This window comes from Trichosurus vulpecula, chromosome 1 (assembly GCF_011100635.1).
Source record: "Trichosurus vulpecula isolate mTriVul1 chromosome 1, mTriVul1.pri, whole genome shotgun sequence".
Lineage (NCBI taxonomy): Eukaryota > Metazoa > Chordata > Mammalia > Diprotodontia > Phalangeridae > Trichosurus > Trichosurus vulpecula.
Window position 1 is genome coordinate 393,103,824 of NC_050573.1, and position 23,383 is coordinate 393,127,206.

A 23,383-nucleotide genomic window follows, 5' to 3' on the forward strand; every position below is an offset into this window, starting at 1 on the left:
TCTCTTGTGCTATCCTTGTGGAAAGGATGGAGAGCTGAGGGATGGATAACAGAACAATCACATTAATCTGGAACTAAGTAAATGGCCATCTAAATATGGTTGATTAATATAGCACAGGGAGGTCTCTAGTGGCATACTACAAAGCTTCGTTCTCCATATTTTCTTACTCGACATTTTTAATCTGTGATTTGGATCAAGACATTGGCGACATACTTAATCAAATCTGTGAAGAATATGAAGATGGGAAGGAGAGGGATGATGGTATCTCAATGCAAACATCTTAAAAGATTAGAATAATGGGCTGAATCTCACAAGATTAAATTCAGTAGGGATAAATGTAAAATTCTCTACGAGATTTTAAAAAGCCACAATCAAATAATGAACCCAAGACAATCATGTGGTTTAAAAGGCAATTCATGTAAAAAAAAAAAAGATGCAACTGTTTTAAATAAATGCATTCTCAGTTTTGAGTAAACAGCATAATGTGGCTGTTCAGAAACATTGTCCCCAGAACAAGGAGGCAGGAGGACAGGCCCACTAGACCCTAATCTGGTCATAAAACATATTCAGTTTTCTATTCATGCAGTTCTTGGCATTAGATTTTGAGAGGGACATTGGTGAGCTGTGGCATGTCCATAGAAGGGTGATCAGATCATAATGGGACTTGAAACTATGCCATATGAAGAAAGGTGGAAGGAATGGGGGATATTCATCCTGGAGAAGAAAAGAGTTATGTGAGATATTATAATAGTCCTCAAATATCAGAAGGAATCCTTCTGAAAAAGGGATTTGTCTTATTTTGTATAACTTTGAGGTTTGGAAGGGGGTGGGATGGGGCAGAAGGGAATAAAGCATTTATTAAGCACCTACTATGTTGTGTCAGTCATCGTACCCTGACATAACAAATATCTTAGTACAACAAAGCACTTTACACACATCTCATTTGATCCTCACCATAACTATGTGAGGTAGGTGCTATTATGATTCATATTTTATAGTTGAGGAAACTGAGGCAGCAGAGGTTAAGTCACCTGTCCAGGGTTACATAGCTAGTGAGGATCTAAAGTCACATTGAATTCAGGTCTTCTAGACTCTATACCCAGCATTCTATTCACCAAGCCACCTAGATTAGAACCTAGGAATAATGAAAGAAAGTTACGAACGAGGCAGATTTCAGATCACACTAAGAAAAAGATTCCTAACACTTAAATCTATACCTTGAACAGACTGGCCAGCCTGGGGAGATTTAGCAAGTTTCTTATAATTGGATATCTTTAAGTAGAGGGAAGACTTGTTGGCCTATGGAGGTGACTGAGCCTTCAGGATATAAAGGTTGTAGACCTTAACAGTTTTAGGAATGTGTGAATCCATGATTCAAAGCTAACCTTAATCAAATCATTTAACGCTCTTGCCTGAACGGTTTTATTACTATTTTTTGTTCTTAGATCTGTGATTTCTTTGGATTAGGGAACTTCCTGATGAGGACATTACCTCTGCCAATGTAGATTGGTGGCCTTGCTGCAGATTTAGATTTTAGACATTTAGAGTTTTATACAGTTGCTAGAGGCACTGAGAAGTCAGGTGACTTGCCCTTGGTCCCTCAACTACTGTATAAATTAAGTGCTGATAATATAGTAAAAATAGGAATATATACACGTGCTTATTTTTCAAATTCATTCATTAAATGAGATAGTTTTAAGATGAAAACGGAACATGTTAACTTTAAAAATAAAGTATAAATTTTGAGGCATTTTCTTTAGTGTACAGGTGATAAAAGTCACTTGTAAAAAGTTCATTAAAAGAGCTACTTGTGAGATTCCACCACCAAGATGAAAGCTATCATTAAGCATGCCCTTGAAAAAATGAAAATCATTGTTTAAAAAAAAAACATCATTCCTTATTGTTACTTTAATTTGGGCCAAAATAATAGGTCATTGTGGCAATTCAGATAAGGATTTTGATGAAGTTTACCTTTGACATTTTTGATATTCTAAAGGTTTAGGATGTCAAGGTTTTGACTGCCTACCTACTCCTTGCACCATAGTAGTTCATCCCTTCTTGAAGAGGACCAATAACATCATCAGGAGGGTGATGTCTTAACTTGCAAGTGAACTGGATTTAAATGAGGCAGGGCTGTGCAAAGTCATCAGCCTCACGTTCTCCTCCAGAGTCATCTGAGTCCAGGGGCAAGACATAAGTCAAGATGACTGGGAATGGCCCCTGATGCAGTGGGAGACCTTGGCCTTTTTAAAGTAAGGTCTTTCTCAGGTCTCAGTTTATCTGAGGCAATGCCCATTCAGTGATTAGGGCTAGCTAAGAATTGAAGCAAAAGATGGCCTAGTTTGCCTTCATAAAATAATCAATCTGGGAGGAGAAGACCCTCGGATTTTCTTTCTACACTATAGTAAATGTTCATTAGTAGTCAATGAGGCCATAAAAATTAAGTGGCAGGTGGCTAAATGATGAACTTCTCCACATTTAATGAGGATAATCTGCCTAGGACCATCAGAGTGGAGGTAGTGTGTGTGTGTGTGTGTGTGTGTGTGTGTGTGTGTGTGTGTGTGTGTGTGTAATAAAAAGTTTGCTAAGCAAATTGACAAAATAAAATTATTGGGTATATATTCACATTCCTTAAGGCAATAAACAAACTGCTTTCATTCTTCTTGAGAAAGTAATAATTGGCTTCTTTTAATTATCTCCAAAGTACTTATTTCATAAAAACAATTGATGTGCTATTTACAATCTTTTTCTTAGTATGTATTTAAGAGGTAGTTAGGGATCTGCACTGATGCAAGGAGGTTCCAATCTTGATATTCCTCACACTGGCTAAATCATAGACAGTTTGACATGTTTGCTCATGTATAAAGTAGTTCAAATGAGTGAGATCTTGATGTACAGAAGATGAAATTTTATAAATCAAAACCAACTTGGGAAACAACTTTTATAAACAATATTACAAATTAAAATTTTAAATTTGGCCCATGATTTCATTGGTTGTAGGGCATCTCCTCCACCATCACAGGTCAGAACCTTCTTTTCACAGTGCATTCGTTTGCAGGCTTATGAGAATTGCTGGGGTTACTGAGAGACAAGTTAAGTGGCTTGTCCATTGTCACAAAGCTGGTATGTATCAGATATAGACTTGAGTCCACATCTTCCTGGCTTAGGTAGATTTTCGCTCCTTAAACAATACCACCCTGCCCCTTTCTACAGAGTCCTTGGCTGACAAAATCCTAGAGTTGGAAGAGACTTCATCTAGCACATTCTTTACCTTGTTTGTGTCCTGGAGCCCTTTCACAATCTGATGAAGTCTATGGACTTCTTCTCAGAAGAATGTGTTTAAATGCATAAAATAAAATATGTAGGATTATGAAGGAAACCAGTTCTATTGAAATACACATATCAACATATTAAAAACAAGTTCATGGACCTTAGATTAAGATCCCTGATCCAGGCAAACTCCCTCATAGTATGTTGCATATTGTTCTTGTTGTTCAGTTGTGTCCAACTCTTTATGACCCTATTTGAGATTTTCTTGGCAAAGATACTGGAATGGTTTGCCATTTCCTACTCCAGCTCGTTTTCTACAGATGAGGAAACTGAAGCATAAGTGACTTGCCCAGGTTCACACAGCTAGGAAGTGTCTGAGGCCACATTTGAACAGAGGAAGCTGAGTCTTCCTGAATCCAGGCCTAACACTCTATGGTCTGTGCCACCTAACTGCCCATATTGCCCTCCGTTGCATATAGTAAGTGCTTATTGTTAACTGCACTAAGGTAAAAATACAATTTTACAAATGAGGAAATTCAGGTTTAGAGGAGTTGAGTGGCTTTATAAATGATGATGAGGTACCCAAGTTTATCCATATTAGCATATTTCATCTATAATGTAGCTATTTTTAAATAGCCAATGTTTTGTATAGCAGTTTTGAGTTTATAAAGAACTTTACTTTATCTCAGGTGATTCCCCCAACAACTCTGTGAGGAAAATATTAGTATTATTTATACCTATTTTGCTGAGGAGGATACTGAGGGAAAGGTTAAATGACTTGTCTAGTTCATACTTAGTCATAGAGCAGATACTCAAACCCAGATCTTCTGGCCTCCCTGTTATAGTAATAGCTGCACAGCTCATAATAATTCTGCCTACATTCAGAGCAATGGGAACAGAGTCCTGGAGTCTATCTCCTGAAGGGAGATGAAGAAGGATGAAGAGTTTCTTCCCTCATTTCATGGACAAAATTTCAAAATGGGAGTTTAATTGAAGATATCCTACCAATGGATGTTTTTCCTAGGCACCCAATGCTCCAATGTTGTGAGAATTTCAAAATAGAAATATATTGCTGCAAGCTTTTGGGGTAGCATTGGTGGTAGGGATTTATTTGGTTGATCTTTGGGTGATATCTACTTTAGTGATGACATAGGTGCATGTGGAACTAGTGCCAGGGCCAGGCTAGAGCCAGGCTTGATTGGCTGGGCTGTGGTATAAAATGTACCAATGGGTTAAACCCAAAGAGTCGGAAGTTAGGAAGAACGAAAGGAGAAAGCATTAAGGGAGTGAGGAATTCTATATAGTATATGGGACCTAAAAGGGAAGACTGTGCAAGGTAGCTTGGGGGTCCTTTTTAGGATATGGCTGATACCATAAGACATTGAAATGGGTTGCATGGTAGGTCCAAGAAAAAAAAACCCTAAGATAATTTTAGGAAGCTGGAATTAATTGCTAGGTGATATCTTTCATTTTCTGATTGTCTGATATACTCCATCGTATATAATTTTAAAATGTACTTTTGCTATATAAATAAAAGTACCCCTATTTAATCTTCAAATTGACTTAGGATCATAATATCATTGATTTAGATCTTCAAGGGACCTTAGAGGCTATGTAGACCAAACTTCTCACTTTACCGGTGAAAAACTAAGGCCCAGGGAACAAGTGGCTGACTCAAGATCCCCTAGTAGTAAATGAGAGAGATAGGATTTGAATGTACATCCTGACTCAATATCTGGTGCTCTTTTTATTTTTAATTTAATATTTTATTTTTCCCAATTACATTTAAAACAATTTTAACATTCTTTTTTCAAATTTTGAGTTCCAAAATCTCTCCCCTTTCCTTCCCCCCCTTTAAGAAGGCAAGTAGATTGACATAAGTTATACATGTGTAGTCATGCAAAACACATTTCTATGTAAGTCATTCAGTGAAAGAAAACACAGGACAAAAAAACAAGAAAAATAAGTAAAGAAAAAGTATTTTTGATCTGCAAATTCAGGCTCCACAAGTTCTTTCTCTAAAATCCAGTGCCTTTGGTCTGTTATCATGGAAAAGAGTGGAAACTCCAAGGGCCTGAATTGTCCTGGTGTTGGTAATGACTTTTGAGATTTAGGAAGGAATTAGAGAGAGGAGGAATAGAGCTGGCAGCTTCATACTGGCCTTTTGGAAGCACCAGAGCAACAGATTCGCCAGAATGGAGTTGCCTTGTTTGAAGATCTGATCCTGGCATTTGTGAGTGTCTACTTTACTGTACTGATAAAGTTGACAGTTGTGTTCTCCAGAACCCAGCATAGTGCCTGGAAAATAAGTGCTTAATAAATTCTTGTTGATCTACTGAGTTCCCAGGTACAGTAGCCTTACCTTCAAATGTCCCCTTGCTCCAAAATTAATCATCTCTTCTCTCTCCATTGAAACTATCATTGTACCAATGCAGCAGTCTTTACTAGGGTTTGGATGGAAAAGCAATCTGATAAAACTGTCTCATACTAATTCAGGGAACCTGTGACCTCAGAAGAGGGTGTTCAGTAGACTTCAGTAGAAAGCATCAGAAAACAACAAACATCTGGACAAAGAAACATTCATTTAGTCACAGGATGATTTTCCTCTTGAGTTTGTTTTGCTTAAACATACACAATGCTTACTTCTGAATCCCTACAGAGACAGGGCATGTGTAGAACACTAGCCAGCTGAGAGATGATGAAGTGAGTCATAGAGACTTGAAAGAAAAAAAATGGGGGACACCAGGAACCACCTTGACTACTTCTGTTCACTATATACAGATCCCTTCATATTCCCTCACTACTATATTGTTCTTCAGGAGCCCAAAGGCCCAGGACCAACAACAGGCAACACTCCCACAATCAGGTCTCTGTGAAACTCATTGCCCTGCTTCCATAATTCCAGGTCTACCTGCTATTGACAATTTAAATACGAATGACCAGAGGACTGCCCAGTAGCTCCCCCATTGGTTTTGGCATCGACAAAAGAGGGTGCCTTAGGTGGGTTTTAGGCAGTATAACAAATTCAAAGGGACAAATTTCAGGTATTGAGAAAGAATTTTTGGGCAGTGTGCCTGGTTTAAGAATTTTCTTTTTTCCTTAAGCTGTTTTTCCTTTTTTCCATCTTCCCCTCTCTTCTGAGCCCATAGATGCACCAAAACTCCCAAGTGTTTTTATCTATGTTACAGACAACAGTAAAGGAGTGAAGGAAGGAAGACAGAAGGCAAGGGGGCAAGGGCAGTTACAGGTACACATATATGAGTGCTATATGTTTTATATATGATATATATTTTATATATAACTATATTTATATATTTGTATATATATATATATATGTTTTTTCAGACTATTTTTAAATCAGTGATTACCTGCATTTAATTTTTTTAAAGTTGTTTTATTGATATCTTTCATCTTTACATTGAAGTCATTCCCTATTCCCAATTCTTTCCTCAGATTGAAGAGTGTGACCTATTTGAGACATAGCACTCGACTTGGAGTCAGTCAAACATAGGTTCAAACTGACATCATTTTAAAAGAAGGTAGTTTTCCTGAATTGTTCATTATCTTTACCCTAAAGATTCCATTTCATCACCAAGAACTTGGGAGACAATGTAATATTATTTATGTGTAATGTACACAAATAAGTGATATATTCTAATTTGGTCTTTGGGTACTTTCCAGAGGTGGTTAAGAAAAAAATACTTCTCCTAAGCTAAGTCTGGGATTAGTGAAGTGACTTGGCATTACATTGTTCCTTATTTGTCATTGCAAAACTGTGCTTCAAACGATCATGAGGTTTTCTTGCTCTTTGGGACCAGAAGACAGTATGGAATAGTAGAAGAACTAGATTAGGAATGAGGAGAGCTGTCTCTAGTTTTGGCTTTGCCTCTGTGTGACCTTGGGAAAATCACTCAAAAATCTTTGGGCCTCAGTTTCCCTCACTATAAAATGAGGGGGTTGGACTTTGTCTTTCTAGTTAATACATCTAGCAACTTAGAAGATAAGGCTTGAATTAAAAATGAATGCCAAAATGAAAGAAAGACTTAAAGAAAACAGATGAAATTCATTTAAGGCATAGACAAGGAAGTCTAATATTTAAGGAACAAAATATCAACACAAATATGTGTTCACATTTTGTTTCTAATTATATTGAGCTACTTTGAGTTCAAGGATAGTGCCTTCTGCTTCTTCTGTATCCTCCCATTCTGACTAATACATTGCTGTGCAAACAACAGGTAATTTTAAAAATGCTTAATGAATGAATATGTGAAAGATAGGGGGTGGGTAGGAAAGGAAGATTTAAATACAAGGAGGACTAGAAAAGACCAGTGGGATGTAGCAAGACATGAGCTAATTTTTAGTCTTAATAAATTTTTTTAAAAGCTTATGTAATTCTGTTATTTATCAAAAAGACTATAATTTACTTCAATATTTATTAAGCACCTACAATGTGTATGGTGATTTACTAGGTACTGAAAGAGTAATAAAGACAAAACCAAAATAGTTCCTGCCTTTGAGATCAAATTTGATAATATCTGTAAAGTGATTAGCAGTTCCTGGCACATAGTAGGAGCTTAGTAAATGATTGTTTCCTTTCTTCCTTTCTTGAGCAGCTTCCATTTAAGGGGAAAGGGGAAGGAGGCACTGGATACAATGCACACATAAGTTAATACAAAGTAATAAGAAGAAATTTTTTCTTATTCTCTAATTCTAATTAGTCAAACCTTTACTAGAATGTGTTAAGTTTTATTTGGGGTGTTATGGAGAAACTAGAAAAGGTCCAAAAAAATTGAAAAATGAAGGTGATTGAAAATGTAACAAATATGGGAAAGTTTAAGAGGGTTTTGTCATTGCCTTTGGCTTTTTTTGTTTGTTTTAAAGCAAAAGGCAGGTTGAAAAGAGGTTTTAAGTGTTTGAAAGGTCACTATAGGGAAGAGAGAGATGAACAATTGAGAGGAAAAGGAGAAAGGAACTTTAAAAAAAAAGTTTTATTGGTGCCTTTTCTTTTTGCCAATAAAAGTCATTTCCCAGCATAGACCCCTGCTCCCCCCCTTTCATAATACTTTTTAGTTAAAAAAAGGCATATGCAACACTTTGAACCCTTTATTCTCTCACTTCTTTACTGAGATGAGGGAAAAGTCAGCATCTGGCAACATAATAGTTATTGCTTTTAATCTCAATCCAGCCACATTTTAATGTTGTTTTTATTTGCCTTAATTGTAACCATTGTGTATATTATCCTCATGGGTGCTCTTTCTTCACTGAATCAGTTCATATAAGTCTTTTAAAGCTTTTCTAAAATTCTTTCTTTCCTTATTTCTTAGAGTGTAGAGCAAGGGATTCTTAACCTGGGTTCTCTGAACTTGTTTGTTTTTTAAAAAAAAATTTATAACTGTATTTCAGAATAACTGATTTCCTTTGTAACCCTATGTATTTTATGCATTTAAACACATTTATTCTTGAGGAGTTCATAGGTTTTACTAGACTGCCAAAAGAGTTAGTGACATACAAAAAAGTGAAGAATCCCTGAATCCTTTGTAATCCACCATAGAGAAATGAATTCAAATATGCATTCAATTCAATGAAGTCCTATTTGGATGCTTTATGGTGGTGTGCAACTGACCATAGGTGGTTGATCCTGGTACAGTGGAATATCTGTTCTGGCAATGCTTACCAAATTAGATGGGATTGAACCTGGGATTTTTTTGGTATAGAGAATTGGCAGATCAGATTGGGGAGTGACTTCTGAGAATGCAGGTCACATTCTGGGAAATTTACAGTCATATTTCAGGAGTTGTTAACCTTTTTTGATATGATAGACTCTCCTTCCCCTTTTTTGGCAATATGGTGAAACATGTGGACCTTTCCTCAAAATAAAGTTTTTAAGTGCATAAAATAAAATGCATTGAATTACAAAGGAAGCTAATTTTATTTAGATAAAATTATCAAAATATTTTTAAAAGGCAAGCTTATTTATCCAAAAATAGGAATTCCTGTCATAAAGAATTACCTATGGACACTGAGGGTTTAAGTAACTTTTTGTTGCTGTTCAGTCATTTTTAAGTTATGTCTTACTCTTTGTGACCCCATTTGGGGTTTTCTTGGCAAAAATACTGGAGTGGTTTGCCATTTCCTTCTCCAGCTTATTCTGCAGATGAGGAAACTGAGGCACATTGGGTTAAGTGACTTCTCAGGGTCACACAACAAATAAGTATCTGAGGCTGGATTTGAGCTCAAGTCTTCCTAACTCCAAGCCCAGCACCCTATCCACTGAACCACCTGGCTGCCGTAAATAACTTTACCAGAGTGATGGAACCAATATGGAGTGGGGGAAGGTCTTTGAACTTAGGTCTTAACCCTGAGTCCATTTCTCTATCCCCTATACTATTCTGCCTCTCTATCAAGTTACAGAGGTTTCAAGTACAGGTTTTGTGGTGGACTGAAGTACTCTTGTCCAAGGACTTGCATAGTTTAGTTTTTAGGAGTTGGCTATGGATTGATGAATTTTTCAGCCATAGAAATTCTCAAAGACCATTAGAAAAATTTTGATGAAGGGGCCTGGTGTAGTAGAATGTTTACTGGATTTAGAGTCAAAAGACCTTTGTTCAAATCTCAGGTATGTTATTATCTGTGTGACTTTAGACAAGTCATTTAACTTTTCTGGACCTTGGTTTTCTCATCTATAAGATGAAAGGGATAGTCTTGTGATTTTGTGCATAATGTGGATACATGATATAAATGTATAACCAGGAATCAGGAGATAGGAGTTTTATTCCTTCCTTTAACTACTTTGTAAACTTAGGCACATGATTTACCTTCTCTAGTCCTATTTCCTTCTCTGAAAAATGTTATAATACTAAATAATGTGTTTCATATCTCTACAAGTTCTATGATAGTGAATAACTATCTTTTATTTGTACTGAGGTCAGAATAAAAATATATGGGTTAAGAAGAGTTTTATATTCCTAGAAAGTGTTTTTGACAATCAGTTATTAAATACTGGAATGTTGTTGTTCATCCTTCATTTTTAAAAGGACCAATGACCACAAGTCACATCTTGACCTGTGTATAAATTGGATTTAAGTGAGGCAGGGTTGCATAAAAATCCTCAGACTCACTCTCTCCTCCAGAGTCATCAAAGTCCAGTAGCAAGATAAAAGTCAAGACACCTGGCAATGGCCTGGGATGCAGTAGAAGACCTTAACTTCTTCCATAATTAACTAAGCTCTAAGCACTCCACAGCTTCTGTTTCTACCACCTTCATGGCCACTGGAATAAATTGTTGTCATCTGCCTGTTCTGCTGAGGGAAGTCATCACATGGTTGGGGTAGACAACCCTCTAACTCACCACAGGTTTGAGGCTTGTCAATTACCCTCAACCTTGCCATAACCTTGTCCGTTACCTGGTTTAGCCCATTCACTGGACATTTACTGGGTTGTGACTCCTCTGCATGCTACAGCTTCTTGGAACTACAGGCAAGAGTGAGGTGACAGGTGGACACCAATGGAGATTATAGAATCTCTATCCTGAAAAATACTTCAAAATAAGATGCATGGTCATGTGAAGTAGATGATTTAGTTGTAGGAGAGACAACAGGACATAGTGAAGAAGATATTATTTAGAGTTAGTTGCAGCTGAGTTCAAATCCTGACTCACATTCTCACTAGTGTAACCCTGGATGTGTTATTTAACTTCCTTATAAAATGAGGGATTGGATCCCTTAACTAATAAGGTTGCTTTTAGCTCATAATCTATGATTTTATGATCCTGGGAAACTGGAGACTGTAGCTATATGATTGCATAATATGTGTTGACTTAGGGTTTTCTTAAATTGGAATCACTTTTAAAGAAAATAAATAATAAGCAGGATGTATATTTTGAACATTCCTAGAAAAAAATTCTTTAAGGAAAATGCAGAATATTCACTTGTTTGATATTCTTGAAGCCTGCAATGCATTTTTCTATTGCTTTCATGACAAATTGGGGTCTGTTCATTTTCCAAGTTCTATTCTGTTGCATATCCATTTAGATAGTCATGAAACAAAAGGATCTCGAAAAATCTGGCTGATCCTTGCAATCTTTAAGTGAAGAAGGAATGCTAGGAATGTAACTTAAACTGTTTTTCAGGACTCCCTTTTAAATCATCCAGTAAAAGGATTCTAAAACAGCTCTGTTCCTTGAACTTGGGGTGGGGGCAGCACATTCTCTAGCCATTTAAAAATTTGTTGCTTAAATGTTTTCCAATTCTCTGAGTGAATGATATTAATTTTATGGGACTCTGAAAGACACTATTTTATCTATCAGTTAGTGCTTTGTGAAACAATAACAATAGTGAGGTACAGGAGGGTTCAAGTTTGAATCAACACTCGCAGGGTTTAAGGATTTGATACTTTTTTTCTTGAAAAAGATATGGCCCGATTTTAATGTATGATTGGGGAAAGCATTCTTTGAGGCCATCATAGAGACAGCATAGAGACACTATTCTTACTAAATTTTCTTCCCCAAGAAACAACAGCATCTTCCCCTAAAGAACTGGTGTTTTTATTTGCATTAATATAGTCATTGTGTATATTGTTCTTGTGGTTGTTCTTTCTTCACTGAATCAGTTCATATAAACTTTCAAAGTTTTTCTGAATTTCTCTCCTTCCTTATTTCTTAGATTGGGTTCTCTGAAATTGTTTTAAAAAACTTTTTTTATTAAGTGTATTTCAGCATAGCTTGGTATCAGAATCATAACCAGTATCAGGAATCTAAAGTTTAGTATGGTAATACCTCAGAAGGCACGATTTCGTTCACTTTCCAAAGGTGAGGGGCATGCTCTTACTACTAATTTTATCTACATCAGTATTTAGTGCCTAAAAGAGCACCTTTTTGAGAAGAAAAGGGCACCTGAAAAATTCATGCGCCATATTTGTTTTAAGTTACTCATCAAAGTCTTATATTGTCCCTTGCATTTTTATAAATTCCGAAAAATTAAATGAATTGCTATGCTAGGCAGCAGTCCAAGTTCTTTCTTTTAGTAGGTGTGCTGTGGGAGAGCCCCACGTTACTAAAGAACGCCTTAACCATTTGTTCATGCGAACAGAAAACCTGGAGTTAAGATTTGGTATTTAACGTCGAGGTCTGAGAGATGATTTCCTTGGGATGTGGAGCACCCAACAATCTGTTTTTAAGTGAGTAGGTGTGTAGCTTTGGGCCCCCAGCCTTTCACTTCACCAGGGTTGACACCGGCACTGGCGATTCTTGGCCACACCGGGGCAGCCTCTCCCTGACTGGGGGCTGGGGAAAGAAATCCGTTCCAGCAAAGCTGACAATGTAGCCAAGTCCGTATTTACCGTGGCTGCCAAGAATAATTTAAAGGGGAAAAGAAAACCGATTTTTAACAAAATTAACCCAAACCCGGGATTGTAAATAAAACAAACAAACAAAAAGCAACAGGCCAAGGAGATGGACATCTTATTGTTCTCTTGGAAGTAAGTCCTTTCATCCTGCAACCGCAAAGGTCTATCCAGCTCCTTTACCCCTCACGCACCCCCACCCCCAACACAGGGGAGCCCGGGAGTATAGATTAGTTCCCAAAAGGAAGCCCCACATGTTCACGCCCCTTCAGACTCATTCCAACACCCCATCCCCTTGGGTAACATAATTGCACTTAAACCAGGGGAATGGGGGTGGGGGGCGAACCAAACCAACCTAGCCTGACCATCTATCCTCCCCCAAAGGCGGAAGCCTGTGATTGGCTTGGTGGGCTCTTCTTCCCGCCCCGGTGAGACTGGGAGGAGAGAACTAGAGGGAGGGAGGGTCCCCTCACTGGCCTCGGGTGGAAGTAGGAGGAGGAGGAGGAGGAAGAGGAGGAGGAGAGAACAGAGAGGAAAGGGGAGGAAGGGGTTGTGGTGGGGAGGATGTGAGCCGGGTTAATGTGAACTGAGAGCCAGCTAGGAGAGGGGGGCGGAGAAGGGAAGGAAGGAAGGGAGGAAGAAGGAGGAAAAGGAGGAGGGGGAGGAAAAAGAGGAGGAGGAGGAGGAGAGAAAGCCAAACGGCTCCGAGTAGCAGCAGCAGTCTCCGCAGCAGCAGCAGCAGCCAGGAGAGCCGTGGGGAGGCAAGCCGCCCCGCGTGTGCGTGCCGGGCAGGCGCTCACTCCAGAGTTGGGCAGCTCTAGCAGCAAGAAGGAAGGACAGCAGCACTGGAGTCCGGGCTCTGTTAGGGGAGCCGGCGAGAGCAGCAGCAAGAAGAAAGAGCCTAAGGACTTGCTTGAGAGCTTTTCACCATCCCTCTAGCCTTCCTTTCCCTTCTAGTCTCATCGCCAGCCCGCATTTCCCCGCAGCCTTCAGGCTTCAGCAGCCTCCCCGGGAAGGAAGCGGCCCCGGCTGGAGTGGGGAGGACGGACTGGACCGTAGGGGACCTCCCTTACCTGCTTTGCATTAACACTAACTGCGTTGGTATTACCTCGGGCTACAACTTCCCCAAGGGGCTAGAGTGCATCTCCGGGGCGGCCAGGAAGAAGAGTGAAGTCCAAAGAGTAGCTCTTGCAGCCGCTGGGGCTCGCCTTAGCATTCAGGAGAGGGGAGAGGGCAGCAACCTCCTCGTCCCCCTCTACCCCAAGAGTTGGGGGTGCTCTTGCCCCCAGGCTCCATGGCGACCGGGCTGGGGGAGCCAGTCTATGGACTTTCCGAAGATGAAGTAAGTGATTTACTCCCCTATACCTCTCGTGAGTTGGTATGCTTGCCCTGAGTCCATCTGTCACCCTCGCCCCACCCCCACTCTATTCCACTTCCCGGGGGAGCAAGGGAGTTTCGCGTACGCGGGAGGGTTGAATCCTAGGAGGGTCAGGGTGGAGGGTGGGGGTCTGGGAACTCCTCGCCTGCTCTCCCTCTCCTTTATAAAGGGCGCTGATGTTGGAGCATGTGTGCCTAGGACTTCTAGCGAAGGGCGCAGTAGCAGCGGGTGAAGAAGGGTCCCGAGAGTGCCGGGTAACGGCACGGGGGCCACTCGGCAGCTCGGATTTCCCGGAGCTGGACGCAATCCTCCTGGGTGCTTCTCTCCTCTTCCTGCCCGCTGCTCTCCGCTCCCTGCCCTCTGCCCTCTCCTCTTAGTCCTTGCTACTGCCTCTTTCTCCCCGCCCAGGGAGCGCGTTGTTTGTAAATAAAACGGCGGAACACCCTAAGCACTGGCCCTGGCACTGGGGTCTAAACACTCATTTGTAGTGTGAAGGAGAAGTAAAGTACGCCCGGTGCCTTTCTCCTGTACCCTCGGGCGTAGAGGAGAAAGGGAACTTGGAGCTTTCTATAAACTTTCCCTCTCGCCTCAGGCTTCTTTAGTGTCGCGTCCCTCTTGGGGGCCAGTGGCAGACTCTTGGTGCGCCGGGGTTGGGCAAGGAAATGAACTGACTTCTGCAGAGAACTTCCCAATTAATGTCACCTGTTTTAGATCCGTTGGACTTACGTGTAAGTGTGAGAGATTTATCATTGAAGATGGGTGAAGAGGTTTGGCTGTGTATGCATATGAATACACAGACTTATGATACACAGTTTGGTTGGAGGATTGATATTGTTTATGTATGAGCGCGTATGTGTGAGGGTGGGAGTGAAGAGGATTGCAGGTGCTTTTAGGAAACTTAGATGGGTGGTTGCCGCCCAGCCATTTTCCTTCCTAGGGATCCAGAGGCTAAGATCTCAGAGGTGGATGGATTGAGAGTGAAGGAAGATCATTGGATTCTTTTCATTAATAAAACATACATACAAATCCACAACCCAAACAATGTTTATTTAAATGAAAAAGGCATTGTTTTTATCCTTGGGAAACCTTCCCTCACTCCCACCCCCACCCGTTTCGCTACGAGCCTGGTAAATCACAGCTCAGCCCTCTTAGCAAGCTGTATACTCGGTTCTTATTGGTGTATTTCCATGCCAAAAAGGGGAGTGGGAGGAATATCACCCTGGAAGCCGGAGTGACAGAGAAGCTGTATGGAGCAGGTAGGAGTGGTTTCCCCATCTGGCTGTGTTTGCGTGTTCAGGTTTGTTTCTCTGGAGAGGTGAATTTACAATCCATGAAGCATTACTCAGCAGGGAGGTATTTCCTATCCTAGTCGGTTGTGCATTTCATGAAAAGTTGATGCCTGGAAATTCAGGCTTTCTTGGTTTCTCTTTCTTCCCTCTTTCTCCTTTCATTCTCCGGGTGAGGGGGTGGGGTTCAGAGAGAGGCTATTATCCGGGACATGCCCACATTATGGCTTCTCTCACAGCGATGTAGGCATCTGTTACCCACCTACTGTTGGCACCCTACATGTATATGTGTGTGAGTACACTGGGGAAGTGTGTATGGGCAAATGAACCTTTATGCCAAAATGTGTAGGGTATATGAATCTATCCGGTAATTCTTAGTTCGGATGGATTGCACTTTATTCTTAAAGATGGATTAGGAAACACCTGTGGTTTCCTTTATCTGATTATAATGCAGAAACCCATGTATTTATGTGATGGAATACTGTGTTTAAAATAATTTCACCTTTTATGTAATTAATTGCATAATATTGTTATTTGACAAAGCTATGGAATTCCAGAATCTTTAGGCCTGTCACTCCTTCCTCCCAATCGGTCTTTCTTTTATTCTTCCTCCTCCTTATTTATTAATATCAGTAGAAAGAAGACAGAGAGCCTCCAGGGCTGGTAAGATAAAGACATTTCCAAACAAAGAGGCTGGGGCTTGGCTGAGGTATTGTGGGTGAGAGTCAGCTGCAGTTCTGTCTCATTAAGGTTATTAACATAACACGATTGTTGGAAAAAACTGTGAAAATATACTTTTAAAAATATTCTAGTAATGTGTGGAGTGGTTTGTTTTAGGTCATGCTTTGCTTTCAGGAGCGCAGTAGATGAGTAGATTTCACATAGCTGTGGTTTTTATGTGCTAATGTGCTTTGTTGATATCTGGAAGCAGTTTAAGAATCCAGTGTGCTCCTGAGAGATTGTCTTATCACCTTTTTTTCTAGGTTGGTTAATAATGTTCTTAACTTGTGAGTAGAGCAAAAAGGAAGGCTGAACATATATTTATATATTATATAAATACATATAGATATATACATATATGATATATATCTATATCCATCTTTCTATATCTATTACTTCACAAAAGTATTCTGGGGCTTTGTATATATAAATGACTAACAGGCTATGAAAAAATCAAATTTATTTTCCATCGTGGACATTTCCATGTAGTGCTACAAATGTTCTTGTATGGATCAACAGGATAAATCTCATCAGTCTTCTCATTTCTAAGCAGTGCTATTTTGATGACTCTATATTTCTTTGGCATTTTGTTTGGAGGAGAGGTTTTATACTGTAACACTTTGGCTGTTGGAAAGCCAAGGAATGCTTCTGCAAAATATTAACAGCAAATTGTAGTGGTATTATAGCTAGTTTAGTTCTCCAGATTCCTTGCAGTCAGTCTAGAAGAAAAACAGATATGGTTTTTGAAATGCTAGTGTCTAATGAAATTTAGTTCTGGGCCTTATTCGGTGTCCATTCACAACATGGTCCAAGTGTATGTATGTATATGGTATAATCTGATAATCTGAGTAATGGGCATAAATCATCTATGTGGCTTTTCTAATGTAGATTGTTAGTGCAATCTTTTTTTTTTTCTTTAGGTAGCACTGAGGAGGCTCTGTAGTGTCCTGTGGCTTAATAGAATGTGCACTCTGTCATCCTCCAACCTCATTATATTTATGAAAATCCTTTCCTAATTGGACTGCTCAGAAGTGTGAAAGCCATCTTCCATGGCAGTGGTGAACACTTCTCCCACTTGCTTTCTTTGATATTGATAAGCTGAGAGTTTTAACAGAGTTTTTTCAGTGGTTGAATCCATCCATGTGTCATCCACATTTGTGGGATTGTTGGAAAGTCTTGAAGACTGCATTTTCTTCTGCCAAGTCAATCCTCCCCCGCCTCTCCCCACCATCACAAACAATAAACAGGGCAAGATAATTGTATTTTTTATACCTTTCAGTCAGTTATATAGTAATGAAGATGGAGACTACTATAGAAAAATCATGAATGGATACCTGTCTCTTCCTTCAAATAGCAGGTTTTCAAAGGCATTTTAAATACAGGACTTTCTCATTTTTATAAAGTAGATTTGAATAAATGAAATTTTATTCTCAAGAAGTCAATGGTAAAGTAATTTTGTTAATCAAACTAATTATATTTTAAATAAGCTTTTAAGTAAAACAGAACTATGTCTAATCTTTTAAGCAAATCTGGATGTTTATGTATTAGTTTTAATGTAACCCTTCATTCCTCCTTGCCTTCTTCCCTCACTCTCTCCTTCCTTTTTTTTTTTTGGTCTTTGTGTCTCTAGCTCCTAGCCCAGTGCACATAATAGTTGCTTAATAAATACTTATTGATTAAATGATTGATTCTTGAAGTCTATTACTGTCATGAATACATTGGGCAGTCCATTAATATCAGGTGATAAGACTGCTTTGCTTGAACCTGTAAAAATAGTTGCTAGAAGGGTGGGGTAGGGAGGCAATGTCACCCAGTGCTTTAGTTTTACTATATGTACTTACTGTAGTAAGAAAAGGTAATAACATTTTTTGGGTGGGGGGCGGTTTGGGGGGGATTAGGTTGGACAGGATCAATATATATATTTATGCTAAGTTCACATGTGTTCTAGTTCAAGTTGATTTTGATTAGAATCTGTTCAATTTGAGTGAGTTAGAAAATGCCATCAGCATAAATTTTGGCAGGGAGGAAATGGGTGTGGTTAGACTTTTGTTAGAGGTTCAATAAAGACTTAGAAAGATCAGTTTAGTTTGAAAGAATCAGTTTGGAACAATTTTTGCAATTGGCTTGAGTCCTTGACATTTTTTGGCAGTCATTGGCACTTTGGGGCATATTTTTCTCATGAATATAACACGATATTAACTGTAATTCTTTGTTTATTGACCGACTCATTTCAAAAACCTAAGTAAGATATTTGAGGAGAATAATAGATCCATCAGGCAAAATTTCTGTAGTTTAACCAGGATAGGGATTTCAGAATATTAGATATAATATTTTTTTGGGTGGCTACAATGAATGGGGGCTCAAATATGAGCCTTGGGCTGACCATGGGGTGGCCTGCTTCTTTCTTTTTTTCCCCCCTTCTCCTTATACAACTCATCCATCCATACCTTGAACTGAGCAGTTAGTAGCCATTTTGGCAAGTGGCACAAAATGCCTCTTAAAATCCACAGAAACCCCAGGATACTGGTCCATGTGTGTGGAAAAAGTTCACATAGTATTGACGCTTAGGAGGCTGTTTCTGGGGTTGGGGGTGGTTGGTAGGTGGGAAGGGGAACCAGGATGAGGCCAGGCCTAGAAAGAGCTCACAAGCCTATTTGGTAAACACATATTTTAACAAATGTTGCTAAGTTCAGGTGTTTTTATGATGCTGAAGGATCCTACTATCAGCATCCTAGGGCAAATCTCCAGTAGCCCTCCCTATTTAGGTGGGGCAGACCAGTCGGTCAGGATTTCGCATGTTAATGCCAAATTGCCTATGTTACAAGCTTTGAGTTGAATAGAATTTTTATGTGATGATACTTCATTTTATCAGTGATTTTTTTTAATGTGAGTACCTGCTCAACTCATATAGATTGAAAGTTATTCATATTTTCTTATCCTATGTTCTTGTATATGTGCTGAAGGCCTTTTTCTACTTCTTTTTACCTCTTATATCTGTTATGCTGAGTTCTCATTGTATGACAGGCTCATCTGATTTTCTAATCATACATTTCCTGAATGACATCTCTTATTTCCAGTTATTGCATATACTAAATCATTAAAAGCGCTCTGTAGTCCGATTTTGCCCACCATGTCTCTCCTGTTGCCTTTTTGGGTTGCCTGCAACTTTTATTCCTTGCATATTAGGGTTTGCAAGACTTGTGACCAATCCAGTATATAGGATCATTAGAAAGCATTGGACAATTTTCCAAAAAGAAGTGTTGTGACTGAACCTGTGATTTCATTGGTACAAATGAAGAAAGCCCCTCTACCGATACAGATTTCTGCCTTTTCTGTAATTTATAGTCTTAGATAGTTGTCTGGGGGACATTGAGAGGTTAAGTGACTTGCCTAGGGTCCCATAGCCAGCATGTGTCAGAGTTGGGACTTGAGTCCATATCCTCTTGGCTTCCAAGTCAGCCAGCTCTCTCTCCATTAGGTCATGTTGTCTCAATTTCCCAAATGCAGTGCAGGGGCATTTATTGCATTTATTAATATGCAAATATTTTAATGCCTGTTGTACAGGTGTGGAAATTGTTAGCCATCAGTTTTAGTGACACTTTCATTCGAAACTTTTATCTGAGGTGCAAATTTCATTGGATTTCTGCTCGCCCTTGTTAACCTAAACTATCCTGGGAAAGGGGACCAGTAAACTGTGAAATAATCTAAATATTTTACTTAAGACAGAAAAATAAAGGTATTGGAATAATACACAAACTGGTTACTTATTCTGTTGATAATTCAGTAGGTTTTTTTCTTATATCCTTGGCTGTGTATGCATTTAGATATCTCCGTTTTGTTGATGCATATTATGAAGGTTAAGTTAAATTACATGTGCCTAAATGAGAGGAAGTATAGTTGAGTGGAAAGCCTTACACTTGGAATCAGGCAAGACTAGAGTTCAGATTCTGCTGATGACAGTTAATAACAAGTCTATGATTGTGGTTAACTCATTTAACCTCTCAGTTTCTGTAAATCAGGGATGATACTTGTAGAACCTACCTCATGGCCTTTTTTTAAAGGGAAGCTCAAATGAGACAATGAATGTGATATATTCTGTAAACATTAACGTGCTATATATTAGTTACTAGGGCTGTTATTATCATCATTTGAAAACCACTCATAATTGGTAAGACAAAGTTGAATTTTGTGGTTTTATTTGAGAACTTAGAGAATTGAGCTTGACAACTGATTTCATTGAATAATCATTTATCTAATGCCTGTTGTATGCATGTATCACTATGCTGAGTAGCATGAGTGAATCATAGGAAGTGGAGTACATAAACTTATTGTATGTGCCATAGTTTGCTACAGCTTAAAAAAAACCCCAAAACTCAATGAGGTTTCATGTTTATCTCACTTATTAAGCACTTATGTAAAGGCCAAACTCCTTTGAATGGTTTACAGTTCTTTTCAGTATTCTGTGTCACCTGCAAACAGGACCATCTGGAGGACCTCACCATCGAAAGAGAATCCCTTTTTCACTTAAAATTCTGCCTGGGATGTCTTCCACCACAGTGGTGAAGCATCCATTGTCTTGTGCTATGACTTGCCTGATCTTAATTATCAGAGAATTAATCAAGGTTATTTATGTTATATCATTTGTGGAATCTTTTAATCTTTTGTTTGTATGTCATCTACATTTCCTACTATATCCCTCTGCTGTACCCTCTCCCAGAGCCATTCCTTATAATAAAGAATTTTTAAAAGGAAGAAAGGAAGAAAAGTCTTGAAAAACTAACCCACATACCAGAAAAGTATGACATCATATGTAATTGTTATTTAAAAAAAAATTTTTTTTTGGAGGAGGGAAGGCAGGGCAATTGGGGTTAAGTGACTTGCCCAAGGTCACACAGCTAGCAAATGTGTCAAGTGTCTGAAGTCGAATTTGAACTCAGGTCCTCCTGATTCCAGGGCTGGTGCTCTGCTAACTGCGCCACCTAGCTGCCCCAATATGTAATTGTTCTACATCTCTGTTCCCCTGATTTGTAGAATCTTGTATAATTTTGTTGTTGAGAGCCTTTAAGGCAGGTTCTTGTCTTTGCAGATCATCTAAGTCACTAAAGAATCCTTATTGTGCAGTTCATACTGTGCGGTTAGATGGACAGTTCACATCACTTGTCTGTCTCTATATATGTACATTTATATATGGATAGAGAGTTGGGCCAGGAATCCAATAGGAGGAAGAGAGAGGACTGGGCTGTCTTTGATTGGTCAATGCTGACTCCAAACTTCTGTCAGAAACGAAAGTCCATTTTAAAATGCCAGTATTCTACCCGTGCTGTACGGCTGAAGGTCATACAGAATCTCCACAATCTCCAAAGAATTAAAAATGAGTTATCACACAGAAGGCAGTGAAGGACGTGCACAGTGGATGTTAACAGGCTGCAATATCTAACAAATCAGGGGCTAGGATCAGGACCTAGAGAAAAAGATGTCCTTAGGGAAATGTCTGCTCCAAAAAGAAGATGGTCTAGTCCTGGGGAGGGGTCGGAGGGATAATCATTGCGTAACCTCTGTGCTTCACTGACATCCCTGTGATGTCAGCAGGAAGGAAAGATGGGATCCCAACCGTGTTGTGTGGAGGAACCCCCATGTGGTGAACTGAGGGAAGATCATGGACAAGAGTTCTAAGTGATGGGCAATCACTTGAACTGTGCTATTTTTAGAAGATGATGTTTTACTAGTAAACAATTACAATGAGAACCAGGCCCGAAGACATGTGGGAAGATGTGCAATGAGTGTTCTTTTGAACACTCAGGTGTTACTACACCTTGCAAAATCAATATCATATAAATAAATAGATGTGGATATCATATATCTGGGAGGTAGTGGAGAGAGTGCTGGATGTAGAGCTGAGATCTGAGTTCAAATATTGGATCTGACACAATATGGCGCGATGAATAGAGGGCTGGGCTTGAACTGAGGAAGTTCTTATTGTTGTTCAGTTGTTTAGTCCCGTCTGTCCCTCTGTGACCCCATTTGGGATTTTCTTGGCAAAGATATTGGAGTGGTTTGCCATTTCCTTCTCCAGATCATTTTTTTTAGCTTTTTTTTGTTTTGTTTTTGTAGGGGGAAAGGCAGGGCAATTGGGTTTAAGTGACTTGCCCAAGGTCACACAGCTAGTGTGTCAAGTGTCTAAGGCCGGATTTGAATTCAGGTCCTCCTGACTCCAGGGCTGGTGCTCTACTCACTGCGCCACCTAACTGCCCCACTCTCCAGATCATTTTACAGCTGAGGAACTGAATCAAGCAAGATTAAGTGACTTGCCCGAGAATCACACAGCTAGTAAGTGTCTGAGGCCAAATTTGAACTCAGGTCTTCCTGACTCCAGGCTGGGTCCTCTATCCACAGTGCTAACTAGCTGCCCCACCTAGCTGAAGAAGACCTGAATTCAAATCCTGCCTCACACACTTCTCTGTGTGACCCTGGGTGAGTCATTTAGCTCTCAGCCTCAATTTCTTCATCTCTAAAGTGAAGGGAGTAGATTTGATGGCCTCCAAGGTCCCATCCAACTCAAAACCTATGGTCCTATGAAATTGTCATGACCCATTTAAAAGATATGACAGTACTCAATGATAATGGATGTGAAGCTCATTGTCTTGTGGATAGTTAGGTGCTACAGATATTATCCTCATTTTATAGGTGAAAAAAGTGAGACTAGAGAGGTTAACAGAATTTTTCCGTAGTAATTTGTTATTCAGCCCAGAGGTGGCAGGGGCCAGAGCCTAGGATGGGAGGGCAGAGACAGAAGGAAACTCAAAGGCAGAAGAAGGAGTTAATATCAAAGTGGACCACAGGAAAGGTATTGAGCAATGTCAGAACTGATTGTTCTTTGCTGTGCTAGGCTTCCATGGGATATAGTTTGAAAGATCCCTCTTGTTACTGAGCATATGAATGGGCTGGCATCTTAGATGACTCTGAAATCTGCTTCTGCCTTTATTAGCTACAGGTTGTGTGACCTTAATTAAAAGCGCCTGGTGACCTTAACTCTTGTGGATAACTCTAACAAGAGAGTGGTGGTGGTCATTCCTCAGCCTTAAATCCTACCTTGATTCAAGGCAGAAAGAATAATTAGAAAGAGCAGAAACAAAAGACAAAGCCCAAAAGGTCAGGTACTTTAAATAGTGGATATAATTGAAAAATTAGGCTTTAGTCAAGAGTTGGTGTTTTTGAGTAAATAGCCCTAGAATAGGCAGCAAAATCCTCTAAGGCTAGTGTTCTTAACCTGGGGTCCTCTTAATGGATAGATTTCATTGGTCCATGAACTTAGATGGGAAAAAAAAAGTATTACATCTTCATTTAGCTAGCTAGCAAATTATTTCTTAGCTCTAAAATTTAGTATTTTCTT

The 23,383-nt window shown here is 39.4% G+C and overlaps 1 protein-coding gene across 2 annotated transcripts in view; it reads left to right on the plus strand.

The window, feature by feature from the left end:
• Positions 1-13,296: 13,296 nt before the first annotated feature.
• The window catches only part of NEDD4L (NEDD4 like E3 ubiquitin protein ligase), a gene marked incomplete in the record, with an annotated part of 461,078 nt that continues 450,991 nt past the window's right edge, over positions 13,297-23,383 (plus strand). For both annotated transcript variants that reach the window (XM_036757634.1, XM_036757643.1), the window contains 1 exon segment: positions 13,297-13,951. In XM_036757634.1, the coding sequence (XP_036613529.1) occupies positions 13,904-13,951 (48 nt within the window).